The sequence below is a fragment of the Canis lupus genome, chromosome 18 (genome assembly GCF_003254725.2).
Source record: "Canis lupus dingo isolate Sandy chromosome 18, ASM325472v2, whole genome shotgun sequence".
Taxonomy (NCBI): Eukaryota; Metazoa; Chordata; class Mammalia; order Carnivora; family Canidae; genus Canis; species Canis lupus.
Window position 1 is genome coordinate 42,942,614 of NC_064260.1, and position 19,675 is coordinate 42,962,288.

General features: G+C 45.5%; 1 protein-coding gene across 1 annotated transcript in view; it reads left to right on the forward strand.

Annotated features, from left to right (window-relative positions):
• AMBRA1 (autophagy and beclin 1 regulator 1) overlaps nucleotides 1-19,675 on the forward strand; it is a 170,132-nt gene that overhangs the window by 138,449 nt on the left and 12,008 nt on the right. The window contains 3 exon segments of the mRNA XM_025452015.3: nucleotides 282-470; nucleotides 1,322-1,476; nucleotides 15,446-15,585. Of these exon segments, the coding sequence (XP_025307800.2) occupies nucleotides 282-470; nucleotides 1,322-1,476; nucleotides 15,446-15,585 (484 nt within the window).

Below are 19,675 nucleotides of genomic sequence, written 5' to 3' on the forward strand. Positions count from 1 at the left end.
CTCTCTCAAATGATGTTTCCTAAGTGTGAGCTAAGACTCAGCAGGTGGTTGTGATTGTGTTGACGATCTGTCATTTCCTATTAACGTGGTAAAAGACACATATCTTTTCTATCTCTTCTGTTGCTTGTCCCATCATATTTTAGTTTGATTGATGAAGTGGCCTTTAGCATTTCTGAAGAGGGTTCAGGCCCTTAGAAAGGCCCTGAAATTTCTTGGCCCAGAATTTTTCACACCATCAACTCAAACTTTCTTACCCTCTTTTCTTTCTTTGTCTGATGCAGCTTCCGTGAATGTGCTGGTGCAGAACTGCAAGATCTACAATGATGCCAGCTGTGACATTTCTGCAGATGGCCAGCTCCTAGCAGCTTTCATCCCTAGCAGCCAAAGGGGCTTTCCTGATGAAGGCATCCTGGCAGTGTACTCGTTGGCCCCCCATAACCTGGGTGAAATGCTCTACACCAAGCGATTTGGTAAGGGATAGGAAGCCCAACCTAGTGACAGAGGGATGCTGGTGCCTTGGCATGGGCATTCCTAGGTGAGGCACAGCTTAGGTTGGAGTAATGGTCATATCCTGTACCTGCTTCTCTGGGGCACAGGCCAGAGGAAGATTACTTTGCAGGAGTCCTGGCTGGTAGCATTGCAGAAGACTATCAGAGTCCTTCCTGCCATGCTAGCATCACCAACGTGCTCCTGTTTTGATGGCTCCAGATAAAGGAGGAGCTTTGCTCACGGCTTGGGGAAGCACGTACACTCATGCACCGCGAGGCAGTTTGGCATTGTGTATCAGAAGCCCCTTAAATAATATGGTCTCTTTGATCCAACAATCCCACTTCTAAGGAAATAATCGGAAAACTGTACAAAGATTTATATATAGGGGTGTTCACAGCAGTGTGGCTTATCATAGAGAAAAATGCCCAATGGTGAAGAATTGCTTAAATCAGCAGTGGTGCACCAATAAGGCAGAATACCACTTGGCCCTTAAAATGCTCTTGTAGAAGAATATTTAATGGTGGAAAAAATGATCATAATATGTGAAGTGAAAATAGATTTCAAAGTAGTGTTTGCAGACTGGTACCAATTTTTTTTTAAGATGTGATTCTGTGATGACAGTGGTTAGCGTTTAAGTACTTTCTATATGTCATACATTGTATCCAACACTTGACATGCCTTCCCATTGTCCTCCTCATTGCACTCCTATGAGAGAGCCCCTGGGAAACCAACAGTGCAAATTGGAAGTAAAGAGAAAAGACTGAGAGGGAGTGTTATTTCCTTGTAATGGCAAGAACTCTGGGAAACGTCTCTCTGTTCTGTTGGCTCTCAGGTCCCAATGCCATTTCGGTGAGCCTATCGCCAATGGGCCGATACGTAATGGTGGGCTTGGCCTCGAGGAGGATCCTGCTGCATCCCTCCACAGAGCACATGGTGGCCCAAGTCTTCAGGCTGCAACAGGCCCATGGTGGCGAGACCTCCATGAGGGTGAGTGCCATGGCTTGTGCCTCCATCATAGGGCAGTTCTCCAGACTTGGTAGGATAGTGAAGGACAATGGTGTGACCTCCCAGCACGGACTAGAAATAGCATGTCTGTAAGGAGTGAGAAAGACCGCAGTCCAGCCCATCTTTGACCAGGAGGCTTCACTTTTAGAAGCTTTGGACTATTAAAAGGCAGGAGCTTTCTCATACCCTAGTTCCTGAGCTGAACTCCCCAGAGGCCTGAAAGTATTTCGGATGAAGCCCAAACTGAATACCTCCTTACCTCAGTGTGAGACCTTTAGTCTGGAGATACATAAAGGACCCAATGAAATATTTATGCTTATTAAAAAAATTTTTTTGAGGAAGTAAGTTATAAAAAGTGATACATGGTATACTATGAAGTGTTCTTTTCTATGGGTTGTAATCATGTTAGAAGATGAGGCCTTTGGGTAGCTGCTATGCTCTTAACAGTCTCATCCATTTCATTAGCAGAGAAAGGTCCTATTGAGACCCTCTTTTGTCCAAGGTGGATGTCTCTTGTATTGCCATAAAAAGCCTTATGGGCATCATGGGGTTAGTGGCCTTCTGGACTCAACTCTACTGGTTTCTGACTGAGTTCCCATGGGGACTCATTTGCTTTTGCCAAGGGGAATTGAGCATTTGAATGGTTCTCTAATTAGATGGTATTTAAGCTCCATCTCAAGCTAAGAACCTGTGAATTCCCTTAGCACTCTCTCTCGGTGCCATTTATAGTTTTATGTGCATGTTTATGTGTTGTTTTGTGTTTTCTTTATCTGAGTGGTGTGTATGTTTAATCTGCCCAATTAGGTTCAGTGTAAGCTCCTTAGGGGCGTATCCCCCAGGGTCCTTCATTTAGTGCTATGCATATAGATGTTTAATGCCTGGGATGAAGCATTTGTTTTAAAGAAAAAGGTAGAGATAGGATCCATTATGTAGAAATTGACAGAGAGTGGGTGGCCTAGCGTGGTCGATGCCAGCCTCTTCCTCCCATCTCCTACAAGGACGCTCTATCTGACTCTACTGAGTCATTTTCCAAGCATCCTGAATTTCAGAAGGCTCTTTCTTGCCAGTGTGCCTCTTACCTGGCCTGCTCTTCTCTCTCTCAAACCTGACTTTGGCAGCTCTTTCCCTTCTGCAAAACCTTTCTTAATCACTCCCTTCTTGTGCCACCACCATGCTTTGTTACTCGCGCTCATGTTAACACTCATCACACCAGACTTCACTTATTTGTTTCCATGTCATTCTCCATCTATGGACCTGTGAGCTCCCAGAAATGAAGACCATATCTGTGTCATGTTTATGAAGTCCGAGTACCTAATAAGGAACCTGACATTTAGGAAAAGCTGAATGAATGGAAGAGAATCTCAAGAAAAGCATCCTCCTTAGCATTTCTAGGTGATAGATAACAAGCAGAACCAGTGATAGGGGACAGCATGTTCCACCAAGCCTCTGAAAGGGAAGAAACAGGCAATCTGTGCTCTTGACATCATACTGACAGGAAACTCCCGATTCTTGAATTCCAGATGACTTTGGAAATATCTGGTATTAGTTGCTTGGAAGAGGATGTCATGGGAAGTTCACAGGCCTGTTTTCTTATCTAGATATTTGAGGATGGACACAGAGGTTTAAATATTCTTTTGTTTCTCTTTAGCAGATTTGGATGGTAAAAGTACCTGCCTTTCACTACCTAAAATCCTGGTCCCAACAGCTGTTCTTCTAAACCCTTCCTGCCTAATTGTGGAATAATTGTTTATAATCATTAAGAGACAGGATCTGATTTTGGCAACACTAATGGACATCTCTAGCCTCTTCCGGAAGCCAGGGCTCCTGCCCAACTCCTGGGCACAGCCTGCCAGTCCTCCATCCTAGCAAGGTTCCTCTTTCCCATAAGTAGCTAGAAACATCTGGCTGAGGGCAAACAGCTACAGGGCGGAAGCCAAGATGTCACATATGGGGCTGGCAGCTCAGGGAATGCAGTTGGAGGAGTCTGCTGAGGAGATGTGGTAATCCATTGCTGTCCTGCTAAGGGGCTCAGGGCGGCTAGCCAGCTGCTGCATGCCTCGTGACAAGAGCTATTTCTCAGGCCTCCTAGTGAGGCTTTTTTGATTCTCAGTAGGCACCATCTGCCACTTAGGGAGCTGAAGTAACTAGAAAGCTCCCATTTGGGAAGTGTTCCTCTCACCCAGGAGACAGGATCCAGGCTTCTGAACAAGGTTTTGCTTACCCTGTGTCCACCGAGTCTGACTTTAAACCCCTGCGCTACAGAAAGGTTTCTGGTTTTCCAGGTCTTGGTTGCCCCTTACCTCCAGAGGCACCAAAGTATTCAGCAATTGTCCCTGAATTCAGTCATTGGTGGAAGGGAAGACACCAGCTTTTTTGGATAGCTGTGCTGTACCGCCGTTTAAGGCAAGAAGTGCCATTTTGTCTGAGAACAGGGAGCAAGGGTTTAATGGGACAATAGAGCATCTCCCTCTTTGCACAGGTAAGTATAGGTGGGTGTCTCCATCTGTAATGTCAAGCTCTGTCTGCCAAGGAATGTTTTTGTGGGTAATTGGCCTGTCCTCAAGCTTTTCTGCCTGGAATTCCCCTTCATTTTGGTGTTACCTCTTGGAATTCACTGTGATAATATTCAGAGAGGTGAGCTTGTCGGGCCAATAGACATTCCCAGGAGTCAATTCCAGAGCATTGACTTACCTTATTTTAATTCCCACTAAGTGACATCTCTCCCCAAGAGATGATCTCTTACCCAATACCATATGAAAACTCTTCTGAAAATGAATTGCTAATTGCTGTTTTGTCTGGGTACAATTATTCTAAGCAGTTCTTCAAGTCTCTGGATTAGTGCTTCTCAAACTGTGCTCCTCGGACGACCTGCATTAGAATACATGGGGTCCTTATCAGAAACAGACAGCACTTCAGACCTAAAGAGCCACCTAAGAATGGGGCAGGAGGGGCGCAGGTGTTTGTATTTGTAAAACGGGCTTTCCAGGTGATTCTGATACGCACTTGAGTTTGAGAACTGCTGTTCTTAATGACTGCTTTCTTCATTTTAGGTTTCTGCCCTCAGCCTCTTCAGCAAGGCAGAGACACAGTCTCAAGCTTACTTGTGGTTTCATGCATGGTGCTTTGATCCTTGGCTAATCTTGTTGCAGGCACCATGGCCTTTGTGCTCCATTTCCCACCAGACTCTTACTAAGTTTTTTGGTTGTCTGCGTTTCACCTCCCATCTTTTCTCGCTGTTGCTGCCTTACCCCCCGCTCCCCTCCACGTTGAGCAATTTCATTTTTATCCGTGTTTCTAGGATCAGGGTCCTTTTGATATTTCCCTTCTCTCCTTCTGAGGCTAGGCTCAGTCTTCCCAACTTCAGTATTGATTGGCAAATCTGGAAAAATAAGACTGAGCACATATTTAATTCCCTTCCCCCCACCCCAATCCATTCCAGGCTCTTCCAGGCTAGGGATGCTATTCTGCATTAGGGCCTTATTTTCTGTCTGACTCCCTTGCTCTGGAGCCAGGGAGGGCTTTTTTGTTCACTTGTCTGGTTTTTTTAAGTTAGGCATTTGGAGATTGCTGAGCTAAAGTTTTGCTGAATACTCAAACACTAAGCTGCATGTGTGCCCTCTCTGCTTTCATTTTCTAATTGGAACAAAGGCATAATATTGTAACAGAAAACTGCAATTAATTTTCCAAAATAGTCGCAATTGCACGTTATAACTTTGGTTGTAACCAAGTGAAAGCATAACAAAAATATAAAATTACTAATGATACCAGAAATAGTCATAGACCAGACTGCTCTTCCACTTTTGTGTAACTAATAAGTGCTATTTTACCTAGGGCAAAAATTAGCAACTGGGGTTGGGGGGTGGGGGGAAGGGTATAAGTGGTTCTGGGGCATGTTGAGCTGGAAAGCAAGAATAAGGATTAGTGCTTTCAACACAGGAATTAAAGTGTTGTCTGCTGTTTTTCCCAGATACATAGACTATTCCCCCAACAGGTAGGGGATATGTGCACATAAGTGCTTCAGTAAGAACTGAAGAAGATCCTCATTGCATAATCCCTGCAAGTCCTAGAGGCACTGGTTGCTTGAATCTTACCAGTGCTAGTTTGCTTTTTCTCTCTGGTCATTTTATTGGCAGAAGTGATGGATGAGGACATTGTCATTTGACTTGGATGGGAGAAGCTCTAGGACAGGAAGCAATTTGGCTCTCCTTTCTCTGTGGAACAGCACAGTGCTCTTTAAGGCCAAGCTTCAAATATGCAAGGGTCAATTTTATTGAAAGCTTTTTCTTTGTGGCTATGTGGTAAAACTGCATTCAAGTGTTGAGCAACTGTTACCTAGGTAGGTTGTTAGTTTGGAGGGGGTGTTGGGAAGAGAGCCATCCCCTTTTTCCCTCCCTTCTTCCCCCCCTTCTTTTATTTATCCCTTCTCTTTCCCCTTCTCTCCCTCATCTTCCTCTCATCCCCCTCTTTCTCTTCCTCTTCGCCCCTGACCTCCCCTACTTCTTCACCTTGAGAGTCCTACAGTGGTGAACTGTCCCCATGTACACCTTTTTTTCTCTGGAGCTCTGGTTCTAGAGATATGCATCCCCCTCATCTTCAAGTGATCCAAGGCAACAGGGAAAGGAAGGGAGATTTGTTAACATTTTTTTATAGAACTACAATCTACTCATAAGTAACAGGGCTGTAGTTCTCAATGTGTACTCCCCTGAGAGCACATCAGCATCATTAGAGAACTTCAGAGAAATTCAGATTCTTAGCCTCACATGAGACCTGCAGAATTAGAGGATGTAGAGGTGGGGCCCTCCTGATGACTCTGCACACTCAGTCTAGATGGAGAACCAATCTCTGACTGCATGGGGATTCTTATTAGACTTCACATGTCAGTATAACTTTGACCTTTCCCTTTGTGTTCTCACTCTGTCTCAGGAACCTCATCTGATTTACTTCTATGGATCCAATTAACCAGATCTTTCGGATACTTACAGGAATTTGAGAAATTGATGAGTACCTCCAGCCCAAAGCATTCTGGATCATGCCAGCATCCTAGTGATAGTACTAATGACATGAGGCCTTTTTCCATTTCTTGTTTTCCTTCCTTCCTTCCTTCCTTCCTTCCTTCCTTCCTTCCTTCCTTCCTTCCACCCATTTATTTGAGAGAGAGAGAAAGAATGTGTGCACAAAGAGGGAGAGGGAGAAGCAGACTCCCCTCTGAGGAGAGAGCCAAAGGTGAGGGTCCGAGTCCAGGACCCTGAGATCATGACCTGCGCCTAAGGCAGATACTTAACTGACTGAGCCACCCAGGTGCACCCTACCTTTTTCCATTTCTTTTTCTTTTTTTAAAAAGATCTATTTATTTATTCATGAGAGACACAGGCAGAGGGAGAAGCAGGCTCCCTGTAGGGAGCCCGATATGGGACTCAATCCTGAACCCTGGAATCCTGAATCCTGAACACCTGGAGCCAAAAGGCAGACACTCAACCGCTGAATCCCCCAGGTGTCCTGCCTTTTTCCATTTCTGATTAAAATTCTTACCTGCCCACAGCTGACTTTACTTGAGCTCTTAACTGTGAGCTCATGCCTGCTTGCCTGTGTGCTGTAGAATACAGAGATGCTTCAGCTTAAAAAGTGAGAAGCAGTATCTTTATCTTTCACTTGGCCCTTCCCCATCTGAAGGAGGACTTCTTGAGTTCCCTTTTCCAACATTCCATTCACTGTTATTATTTGATGGGATACATCACTATGATGCCCATTAATGGATATCTTAGAGTCATCTTAATTATAAAGAAACATCAGTTGTCTTTCTCTTTATAACCATTTTCTGTCATTTTTATAGCCATCTTCACAGAGCCTAGTGATGACTGATTATTATTTTAAGTTCATTAAAATGAACCACAGAAAAGCCTTGGTATCCAGAGTGCTCAAAATTAGTCACAACTAAATTATAACTTAGATCCTGGGGCAGTTTGAGTGTCTAGTGCTGTCAGCACTGACCAGCGTTTATGTAACCAACATGTGCAGGCTCTTTGGGCCTGTCCTAGCTCAATTCTTCAGTATGTAGGCTTCACTGTAGCCTCCTTGCCCCGTATTTAGCCTGTGACATAATCCACTCATCTATACTTCCCAAGATTCTGAAAGTTTAATTTTTCAAAAGTGCCCGAGAACTCTAGTTCAGTCCGGGGTATTCTACAGAAATCTAAGGGAATGAGCCTTTCTTAATCTTGTCTGGCCTTGGGAGTCGCAAAAACCAAAAATAAAGATATTTTATTTTTGTATCCTGGAAGGGTGGGTACTATTTCTTCAAGGGGAGATTGAGATAAAAGAGAGACTGCTTTGTTGTCAGAAATGATTTACTCCTTCTAAGATTTTGTCCTCATTAATTTTCTTAAAGCTGCCTGTCAGTTGATTAAAAGCTGCTTCCGCTGCAATTATCTTAAAGTTGACTTCTGAGATGTGGTACAAAGCATCTATCCTCAGAAAGTGCCTTTCTTCAGTACACTGCAGGAAAGGGGGAGGGAGTAGGGGAGAATTCAGGGGTGTTTCTGATGCAGTTTGTCAGAGAAGGGAGGGGGCAAGATAAAACATTAAAAATAACAAGTAGAGGGATACCTCGGTGGCTCCGCGGTTAAGTGTCTGCCTTTGGTCCAGGGTGTGATCCTGGGGTCCCAGGATCGAGTCCCACATCGGGCTCCCTGCATAGAGCCTGCTTCTCTCTCTCTCTCTCTCTCTCTCTCTCTCTCTCTCTTAAAAAACAAAAACAAAAAAAAAAACAGAGCTACAATTAGTTTAGGTGAATTTTTCCATGACAGATACCTCTAGGGTAACTCATGATTTCTTTCCCCTATGGCCTCTTAGTAGAGTGCAATCTATTCTGTGTGTTATTCTTTACACTCAACAAAATTTTATTGTGCCCCTACTATGCCAAGTATTTTGTGAGGTCTGGGAATGCCATGCATAAAATGGACCTGGTCCCTGTTCTCTTTCCACACAACTGACTTCCTTTTTTTTTTTTTTTTTTTTAAGATTATATCTATTTATTTGAAAGAGAGCACAAGCAGGGGGAGGGGCAGAGGGAGAGGGAGAAGCAGACCCCTGCTGAATAGGGCACCCAGTGCAGGGCACGATCCCAGGACCCCGGGTCATGACCTGAGCTGAAGGCAGATGCTTAGCTGACTGAACCACCCAGGTGCTCCCACAACTGGCTTCTTGACTGGTCTTTACATTGCTGGATTCCCAGCCTTCACTCTCTCCTGCACACAGGAGACACTCAGCATTTCCAGGAATGTGTGTCCCTTTGATATTTTGCATGGTGTGTATTTCCTACACATACATGAACACACACCTCTGGTCACCAGCACTATAAGTGTGTCTAGCACATGTCTTGGTAATGGTAATTAAATGAAAATATCCAGGAGATAATTCTTATGAAAACAGGGAGTGTCCACTCATTTCACAATTTGTCCAACATTGGTTTCTTGTTGTGCTAGTCCCAGCACTGAGACATGTTGAGAGATTCCCAGTAGATAGTTATAGTTGCAAAAGCAAAAGGCAAAACATTTTGTTTTTTCAAGGATTGGTAAGGGAACCAATTCTGGAATTTGTAGAAGCTGAAAGTATTTTAATATATTTTTAAGTATAAAATACAAAGTATTTTAATGTTTAATCATCCTCAACACTCCTCTTCCAAAAATACATATCAACTAAAACATAGTGAATGTGTTGGAATATACTGAAAGACTCTCTTATCCAAGGTGAATATCTAGAACAACTACTCATTTGGCCATTTCTTTTGAGATTATGAAACTAAGGAAGTTCAAGAACTTGTTCTCTGCACAGACTTGTGGGAAGAGGAGGAAGTAATTATTTTAGTTTCTGGGAGTTCTAGGAGTATTAAGTGCCTTGGTATTTTATTTAGCACTAAAGTAGGTCCCTCAGCTGAAGTAACCTCTCTGTTTTGATCCTAATGGCCTGAGATGGCCTTTGGAAAACATCAGGCCAATTGAAAAAGAAAATTCATGTTCTTTGACTATTTCTATGGGTTCTGTTTGAGAGGAATAAATGAATAAGAGAGTTTACAGGTCTCAGTAAATCACAAGAGGTTGGCTAGAAATGACTTCAAAGCATTATTATCAATGGCAGCAAAGGCTGACACATTCCAAAAGTTAGGAAAAGGGGGTGCCTGGACAGCTCAGTCAGTAGGACACGTGACTCTTGATCTTGGGGTTGTGAGTTTAAGCCCTGCGTTGGGCCTAGAGCTTACTTTAAAAAAAAAAAAAAAAAAAAAAAAAGTTAAGGGACTGTTGCTCTTCTTTTCTGTTGGGAGAACTTTGGTTTGGACAAGAGTGATCTAGGCAGATTTGTTCCTACTAAAGCTGAATAAAGGGGAGAGGTAGGTGAACTGGTATTCTAATTCTTGTTTTTAAATGGTCACTTTAAAATCAGCCTCTTTACAAGTTCTAAACTCCAAAGTAGAATATAAACAAGGCTCAGAGACAGTAAGAGAAATTAAAATTTCTGAAAAACGGATTTTCCTAGGGATGAAGAAACTTCAGTAATTCATGAATCTAAGCAAATCAGCAGCTCAAAAGAAAGATGAGCAGAGCCTCTCCCCTGGTCTGCTCTGGGAAGTGTGCATTTCTCAGCCTCTAACAAGATGTGTAGCCATTCATTTCCAATGGAAAGGTCAGGTGTCCCTTAGCATCTGCTTTCCATTGATTTCTCCCTCTTCCCAGAGAGTTAATTTTTCTCTAGTAACCCTCTCTAAAAGCTTAAGACCTCTGATTTACCAAAAAGGCATTTTTTTCCTCTTCACATTTCCTTTCTTCTTCATGGACTCCTTGGCTTGTGCCTTCTCTCATGGCCCTTCCAGCCTCAGTTTTCAATCAGCTTCCACAGTCCTCGTTAAAACAGGGAAGATCTGCGGAGTACACACATCGTCTTGATACCGTGGAGCCATTTCAGTTTTATAGATGATGAGATTCCCAAACCCAAACAAGATAACCACAAAGTTTTTTCTTTTAGCTTCTTATCTGTGCTGATTTGAACAGTGCCTTTTGCTGCTTGAACTAATGGTCTAAGCTTTATTGATATGCAGCCAAAAAGAAAACATCTTGTTGAGGGCAACAATACATTTTTCCTCTTAATTTTAAAAAGGTAGAGAGGAAGGTTTCCCACTGAGCAACTGGTCGCCTCTCATTCTTTTTCTGTCCATCTCTGAACAAGAAACAAGACCCCTTTAGTTTTGATCTAGGAACTGTTTTTCTTTTGTTCCTACTTACTATTAGTCAAAAGTTTGAGGGATGGCAGAGCAAGAAGTACAAGAGACTGTCTTGGACCCCAGAAGCGGAAGAATCATTATCTTCTCCCACTCCCTTGGAACTGTGAAGATCTGGTGACGTGCTGAGATTCCACTGACTCTCCTTCCAGCTTATTGATTCCAATTCCCTTCATAGATGTTAGACAGAAATGAGAACAGTCTGCTTGGGGAGAGGGGTTGCTGTCAGTGTTTGTCATCTATCAGGAAGCAGCTGTAGCTGAGACAGGTGAAACCAGAACTCTGCCAACATGAATCAGCAGCTGGGTTTTACATTTAGCCCCACAAAGGGTCCCCAGGTTCTGATAATCCTCCTCCAGTGTCATGGAATTTGGTGGTACAGCTTCATGAAGAGGAAGGGAAAAGAGATTTTTTTGGCAGGCCACCTAGCTTTGTCCTTGAGGAGTGTTAAGGAAACCTTTACTTGAGATATATTTGGGGTGATTTTAAGGGAAGGCCAGAGCTGTCCCTTAACACTGTCTCAGACTTTCTGGTGAGGGCTGATGAACCTTGAGTTTATGGAGCCAGAGCTGGTCCCCACTGGAATCTGAGAGGAGACCATTCCCCCAGTCACTAGGTTGGAAAGACTGCTAGCCTACACCACCAATGTTGTGGGAGTAGCCAGAGCTACCAAAGCCCCTCTCAGCATTAGGAAACTTGTCGAGGGGATCCCGGGGTGGCGCAGCGGCTTAGCGCCTGCCTTTGGCCCAAGGTGCGATCCTGGAGACCCCGGGATCGAATCCCACGTCGGGCTCCCTGCATGGAGCCTGCTTCTCCCTCTGCCTGTGTCTCTGCCTCTCTCCCTCCTTCCCTCTCTCTCTCTCTCTCTCTCTGTGTGTGTGTGATTATCATAAATAAATAAAAAATAAAAAAAAATGAAACTCGTCAAAGAGATATTCTCATCACTAGGGCTAATTGTGAGGAGTATACCCTTCTCGGCGAGGTGCTTTGAGAGCTCTGGCCAGAGAATGTGGAGGGAAAACTACATCTGAGTGGTTCTGAAAATGGGCCAGTTTCTCTCCGGGCTCCTTTAGTTTCAGGCATGTGTGAAATGGGGAGTGTTGGACCGGATGGCCTCTCAGGACTGTAAGTCTGAGTCCTACCCATCCTTCACCTTCTGTGTTCTTATTTCCCACCCACCCCCGTATGTTTTGCTCTCATCGCCCTCCTTCCCACCCCCCACATTAGAGTGTGATAAGCAAGCGAGTGCTTATTAGGAGTCCTGGTGGCTGCTGATCCTCACGTGGCATTTTCTGGCTTCCTGCCACAAAGCAGGATTTAGTCTAATACCCAAACACTGGAAGAGATGGGCACGTGGGAGCTGCCCTTTGGATGATGTTTAAGGACTTGACAGGGGTGGAAGACCGGGGGGACTACCGTAGTCAGAGGACAAATCCATGCCCCATGACTTCTGTAGCCATAGAGGTTGTGAACGTCTGTGCAGCAAGGTCTGGGGGTCTCACCCTTTATTACTTCTTCCCAGTCCATCTGACCTTGTCTCAGCTGGGTCATCCATTCATACTGGTCTCTTGAGGGTTTTGTCTCCAAAGTAGGTTCCTGTACTTAGAAGCAAATTGATAGTATTTGTTAATTCCTTTGCAACAACTATAAAAGGTAAATTTGTGACATGTGAGACAATGTTTGCTTCTTTCTTGGTCTGGAACATTTCTGGAAGAGTTCGCCTACTCTCTTCTTTGAGACCTCCATCAAAAAATTCGGCACAACCTTAAAGCGTCTATTTTACTAACATAATCCCTCTTCTTGCAAGGCTACTTTCTCTGCCCAGCTCCCTGCAGTTATGAATCATTGTGACTTTAGGTGAGAATCCCTTGTGAAGCTTTGTAGGGCTGCCACAGGCCAAGACCAAAGCTCCCCTCATTTAATCCCCTGAAATTAACACCTATCCCTCCTTAACCCTGGGTGTCTGCTCATTCATGCCACCTGCCCTTGGGGTGAAGGAAAATTAAACAGTGATCCTACCACAGTGGTTAGATCACAGCCACTTTGTCCTCTGAGTGTATACACCAACTCATATTTAACCATATGGCTTATGAGGAGGACAGAAACCATTGGTTTATCTTCTGGGAAGGAAAACCTCTATGAGAAAGGGTAAAGGTACCATACTTCATCCCCTGATTTGAAGGAAAAGAGTTGATTACGTACATAGGGAAAAGCTAGGTATTGCCATCTTCATGGAGAGTAGTAGCCATAGGCTTGTTCAAGGCGCCTGCCAGATATATATGTGCAAGGAAGAGACAATCTGAAGGTCAAGCAGCCATATTCTACATGACTAGTTTAGAAATTCATAAACTCCATTGGCCTCTTTTTTGGTAGTCTCCTCAGTTAGACCAAAGATTCTTGCTATTTCTTACATTTGGAGTTGATTCAGAAAGGGAGGGCATAGAAGGTCCTTAAAGCAGCAGCTGTGGGGCTATCAGTCTTATGCCTCAAAACAGAATCAATTCCATCTCTGTAAGAGACCCATTCAACCTTAGGACCTTAGCAGGGCCATTCTGGAGGTGTGCCACTGGCCACCCAGGCACATTTCTTGGCACTACAAAATCTGGAAAATTATTCACAACATTATTCTCTGTGTCAGTATGTTGAGAACTTGTGCTGCTTGCTCTCCTCTCTATTATAGAGCCCATCCTGGTGAAGGCCTTTCAGGTAGACACCCAAGACACATGAACAAGCCCCACATCCAGAGCTTCTTTTTTTTTTTTTTAAGATTTTTTTTTAAATTTATCTATTCATGAGAGACACAGAGAGAAAGAGGCAGAGACACAGGCAGAGGGAGAAGCAGGCTCCATGCAGGAAGCCCGACGTGGGACTTGATCCCAGGTCTCCAGGATCAGGCCCTGGGCCGAAGGCGGCGCTAAACCACTGAGCCACTCGGGATGCCCACATCCAGAGCTTCTTATCACTTAATTTGTGTATGTGCAGCAGACCCTTAGCTCAATATTTACTTCTTTCCTTTTTTTTTTTTTAATTTTAAGTCTCTCAAGATAATATGAAAAGTAATAATTATTGTACCACCCTAAATTCAATTTTGAATATTACTTTTTAAACCATATCTCATTTGGTCTTCCATTTTTTTTTCTTCCATCAGGGGGCAGGGAAAGGCAGACGTAGTTCATCCCTGTTTTATAGATTAAAACCTGAAGGGGCTAAAAGGGAAAACGTTGACTAAAACTCAAGATAGATACTTGGGGGATCCCTGGGTGGCACAGCGGATTGGCGCCTGCCTTTGGCCCAGGATCGACCCGGGATCGAATCCCACGTCGGGCTCCCGGTGCATGGAGCCTGCTTCTCCCTCTGCCTGTGTCTCTGCCTCTCTCTCTCTCTCTCTCTCTCTCTCTGTGACTATCATAAATAAAATTAAAAAAAATAAAAATAAAAATAAAAAAAAGATAGATACTTGGCTTCCTCCTTTTCCTAGACCCTAATGACCTTTTTTGAAGCCCCAGATGCAGATAATGATAGCAGCATTTACCATTTATGAGCTTGCACTGTACCAGGCATTTTCTACACATCTTATGTTTTCATGTCTCCAATTATTTGGATGTTGGTCCTCTCTTTTTTGGAGGGAGGTGGGGGGTTAGGGGTGGGACTTGAACTCACTACCCTGAGAACAAGACCTGAGCTGAGAACAGGAGTCAGATGCTTGACTGACTGAACCACCCAGGCACCCCAAGTGCTATCTCTTTTTAAGCTGAGATCTGGAGAAGTTGCTATTCTAGGGAAGTAGTGTCAGGACTCCAGCCCAGGGTTTTTAAACTCGAAAGAAAGTCCCCATCCTTCATTCTCCCACTGCCCTGTGGAATATCTTGCAGTGCAGTGGCCAGAGAGATTGGAGACTCTCTTTCACCTCCCGTCCAAACCCTAGCCACAGCTAAGCTGCCTCCTGAGAAAATAGGAGCTTTGGAAGCAAGCCAACTACTGAAGGGGACTCTCTCCCTTGGAGAAATGGAAACAATCTATTTCTTGGTGATTTATATAAGCTAGAAAGAAATCATGTACCTGTGTGTTCAAGATTCCCCTCTCCTCTGCTTCCTACAATCGTAGAGCACCTTTTAGGTTTCCTTAACAATAGCATTTTTAACATTGCTTTTAATTAGATGAATTAAGAATGTTCTCTGGTGTTATCACCCCCTCCCGCCCCCCTGTCACCTTCAATTCCCCATTGCTGTGAGAGCTGTGATTTCCATGGTAACGGGACTCCCAGTTGAGCTTGGCTCTCACTGGTTTGTCTGGTCAGGGGAAAGTTAGGGACAGGCCTTGCTGGTCAGCAGAGCTCTGCCTGCCTTTCCAGGAGGCTGCCTTAAAGCCATGAAGTGAGAGAGCTAAAAGGAGCTAAAAGGCTATAAGGAGAGCACAAGGAAGCTTCCTGCGGAAAAGCCAAAGTGTGCCCCTAGTCTTGCTCAAGAGAATTGTAGCTTTCCTCCTAAAGTAAGAGGGCCCCAGCCTTCCCCTGCTACCGCAGGTTCTCCTGTATGTGTAAGAGGCCTTCCATTCCCAGGTTGACCGGCTCCTTTCCTCCCTGTGGTTAGCTTGCTTCTGGCCATAGAAGGGACTTTGTTATTCTTGGTAACAAATTATTTCTCCTTGAATTCTCTTTTCTTCCTTCTTTTCTCCCCAACCCAGAGAGTTTTCAACGTCCTTTACCCCATGCCTGCTGACCAGCGGAGACATGTCAGCATCAACTCTGCCCGTTGGCTGCCCGAGCCAGGGCTTGGCCTGGCCTATGGTACCAACAAAGGAGACCTGGTGATCTGCCGACCAGAGTGAGTGGCCCAGGGTGGGCAGCAGTGGGGGGTGGGGGTGGGGAGGGGGGTCATTCAGGCTAAGGACGGTAGTAATTGGTATCATCTGAGGGTCTGGCCATGAGGTGGGGGTCTTGTTGATGGGAAATCAAAGTTCTGCTAGAGCCTGCCTCAGTCTGTGCATCACTCCATAGAAGGTCCTTTTACCTTAGGGCTGTTAGGGTTAGCTGTCTGTCCCAGAAATCTTCAAAAGACTGGTTTAGTTGTTATGTCTTCTTAAATCTAAGGCAGTATTCTTTTCCTTTGTTTTTCTCTTGTTCTCTGGTTCCCTAGTGATAGTAAAGTCTCCCTGCAGGCAAAAGCATAGATATCAAAGATTCTTTTCTAAATGCTTTTTGAAAAATTCAACAGGTGGTCTTGGGTTTGTGTAAATGCCATAGACATAACTTAAGAAATAAAATTGGAAATAGAGTATTGTTAAAGCCCTAATTTGTCAGGCCACTGATCTCTAGCAGCCTGGGTCTGTGTCCTGCCTGTTTTCCTTTCTGCTTGCGCTTCATAAAGTGAAGGCAAATTGAAAATCTCCATTTAAAATCAAAATGATTGTTGTCTGGTCTTGAAGTAAGGGCTACGAGGGGACAGGGGGCCAAAGCACTTCTGTCGTAGGTCCTGATGACACCCCTTCCCCTGGTGGTTTGGAGGCTAGAGGTCTGTTCGTTCACTCCAGACCCTGGGCGTCCGCCAGGTCTGTCATCAGTCTCCAGACCCAGCCAGGTGGGGCGCGTGAAGCTCTGTGCTTCCGTGCAGATCAGGCTGATTGCTGCGTGGGCCACCACAGGGTTCCGACCGACTAAATGGCACTTTTGCCTCCAGGCCGTCCTCATGCTGTCCTTCACTTGGTGCAGAGTCTTCTCCCAGGGCGTTCTGCAGATCACAGAGCATGGCGTGACTGGTCTGGTAGGGTCTCTGGCTATTGGAAATGTCCGCATTGCCTTTTGATAGGGCCTTTGGTGATTTTTTTCCTGGGGTGTGTATTTGGGTCAGTTCTGTGCCTGGTAGGTGACTGGTGACTGAGCCCTTGTCAGCTGAGCTAGGTCAGTGGCTCAGGGGAAAGGAAACCCAGGTCTAAGGGCAGCTCTTTGATACCATCCTGCATTTTCGGAGTCCTTCCCAAAGAGAGGCTGTTGTCTGAGACTGTGGTTCCGCCAAGCCGCACTCTTCTCAGGCTCTCTGTCCAGAGGGCCTCTCTTAGCAGGTCCGTATGCCTTTCCAGAACTGAGCCTGTCTCTCTGACGACTGTGCCGCTGTTAGTCCCGGCGCTGGGTCTTTCCGTCTCTGCCCTCCCCTTGGCCTGACCGTAGTTCTGGGATTAGTCTGCTCTGAGCTTGTTCTTTCTCCCCAAAGCACATGAGACTGATTATTTTATCTCACCCTCTTAGGAGTTCATAAGAGGACTCTGATAGGCATCCTCTCCAAAACTGGCACAGAATTCTGGACCATCATTTTATTCTTACCAACACTAGTTATAGGTCTTTCTTTCCCTGTTTCTCCAAGACCTCCTTCCTCAACATTATTGTCTTGTCTGTAGTTCTAGCCACTAAACCTTTGTCCCAGCCAAACTCCCAGCCCCTTCCCTTGCAAGAGTGACCTGCAGAATCTCTACCTCCGGTTCATCGTGGTCCCACAAAGGCTTTTATGTCTGAAACCCCGGCCTCCGCACTTGGTGTGAGTCACAGACACCTCAGCCAAACATGAAGCTGGCTTTGGCCTCTCTTCTCTCTTTTCTCCCCATATGTCGTCTTCAACATCCAGCGTCAGCAGGCTGGAGCCATCCTGGACTGCCTGGGATATGTAGCCTCAGGAACTCAGGCCTTTTCCAGGAGCAAGGGGACACTAGCATTTGACACCATGGACAGTGGCCTATCGCAGGCCAACTTGTGTTGGCTCAAGAGAGAGCTAGCTTGGCCTGCCCATTTGGGGTTGCTGTTTCTCTTGAATTCTGGGTCATTCTGGCAAATGTCCCAAACCTTAGGGCTGCATATCTGAGGGAACCAAGTAAATTAAGACAGACATGACTTTGTCCTAAGTTGTTCAGAGTCTCTCCACTTCTCAGTCCCCTTTGTATCTGTGGGATTTGGCTTCAGGTAGGGAAGACCACAGTATTCAGGTAAAGAAGGGAAGACTCACCCCAGGCCTTCCAGCAGATCAGTGATAGAATTAGGCTTCCTGACTTTCCAAGGCAGAGCTCTTTCCTACAGCTGATTTCTTAACCTTTTTTCTATCACAAATGTCTTTAAAATTGTGATGGAAACATTGTGCACTCTTATACAGGAAAATATACCATAAGAGCACCCATATAATTTCATAACTCTCTTAAGACCTCAGGTAAAGAATGCAGCTCTTGATCACGTTGAGGCATTTAAGCAAGTCAGGTGATCGACACGGTGGGAAATGAGTGGAGAGGCGAGAACATTCACATCTTTCGAACAGTCTGTGGTTGGTATCTGGCCGAGAACAAGGAGAACAAACGAATATGGCAGTAGGAGCTCAGGGTTGTTGTTTCTCCAGGAGGCAGCTGCCTGATACTCACCGCCCTTCCCCCTTTGACACGGCTCTGGCACACCTGTTCCCGAGGGCATAGCCAGCCGGGCCAGGGTTAAAGCCCTTCCTCCAGAACAGGTGCTTGTCTACCTTTGTCCGTGGACACAGGCAGCCGCACCTCGTTTTGTGCTCTCAGTCCTGCTCTTCTTTTCTCCTCCATTGTCTTAGCCTCCACACTCGCTCCAAGCCCAAAGACAGAGTTCACCAGCCCCTTGGGCATCTCTTGGTGGCACTAAAACCCCACTGACAGTAGAACAAGGCTGTAGGAAATACTCCTATCGTTCCAGGGAAAGAAATTTTGATGACAGGTGAGGAGACGAATAGCTGGCCTTGTAGCCCCTATACAAAGCCGTTAGGGTGGCTGATAGCCCGGTCACCTCACCCTTCCTAGCTGTGAGGCACTCCTTTCTCCGTTGCTTTGCTCCCCCTCCTGCCACTCCTCCCAAGCTGCTGCTGTGCCTCTGGCTGACTGCCAGCCCAGCCAACACCCCCACCGATAACCATAGTGGGTGTGAAGTACCAGATTGATGTGAGGGGGAGCTTGCTCACTTCCGGCTTCATAGATCAGCCCTACAAATGGGGGGGAGGTGTTGCTGGGAAGACCACTGCTTCTCAGAGTCAGCTCTGAAGACAGAATTGAGGGACTCATGCCAGAAGAAACTAGGCCGGGCCTGTGGGGCGTCTGGCCCCCTGGCTAGGTGTGGGACCCCTGACAAGGCCCCCACTCTATCCCTGAAGACAAAGCTACTGCTATAAACAGCGACTGTAGTCAAGCCTCACTGACCAGAGAAGGGAAAGGCACACCCCTAAATCAAAAGGGGAGCCATAGACACTTCATCTTTCAGGCTGTTCCACAAGATCCAGGTGCCAACTTTTTCCTACGTTATGGAGAGCAGGGATAAATGCCTGTCCTTCTTTCCAAAGAGACAGCCATGTAAGTGATAGATGAAAGAAGAATGTTCTCAAAGGGAATATTCCCTAGAAGTGGAGAAGTTCAGGGGCACCTGGCTGGCTCAGTTGGTGGAGTGTGCAGCTCTTGATCTAGGAGTTGTGAATTTAAGCCCCACATTGGGTGTAGAGATTACTTAAAAATAAAATCTTGGGGGAAAAAAAAAAAGGTGAGAAGTCCAGAGCCATATTCTGCTTGAGAGTGTGGTTACCACCAAGGAATCCAGGCTGGCTCCTAGCTGTGTTCAGGGAGCCCAGGAGGTCCCAGCTGTGAGGGAGTCACTTAGCCAAGCCCAGAAAGCACAGCTTACAGATGCTGCAGAAGGAAGCCAGGTGTGAAGTAGAAGTCCATTTGAAAAGACTCACCTGATCAGCCTTCCCATGCTTCCTTATCCCTTCGTGTGTTTTCCTGGCTTCCAGGAAGAATGCAGAGCAAACAGTGACTCATTGATCCTTGCTAAAACCCAAGGAGAAAGGAGGTGGTTGAAGTGTTCTTTAGCTTATAGAAGGAAATCAGTAATACTGAGTATTAAAGGCTGAGTTTCAGTAGCCAGAGAGGGTG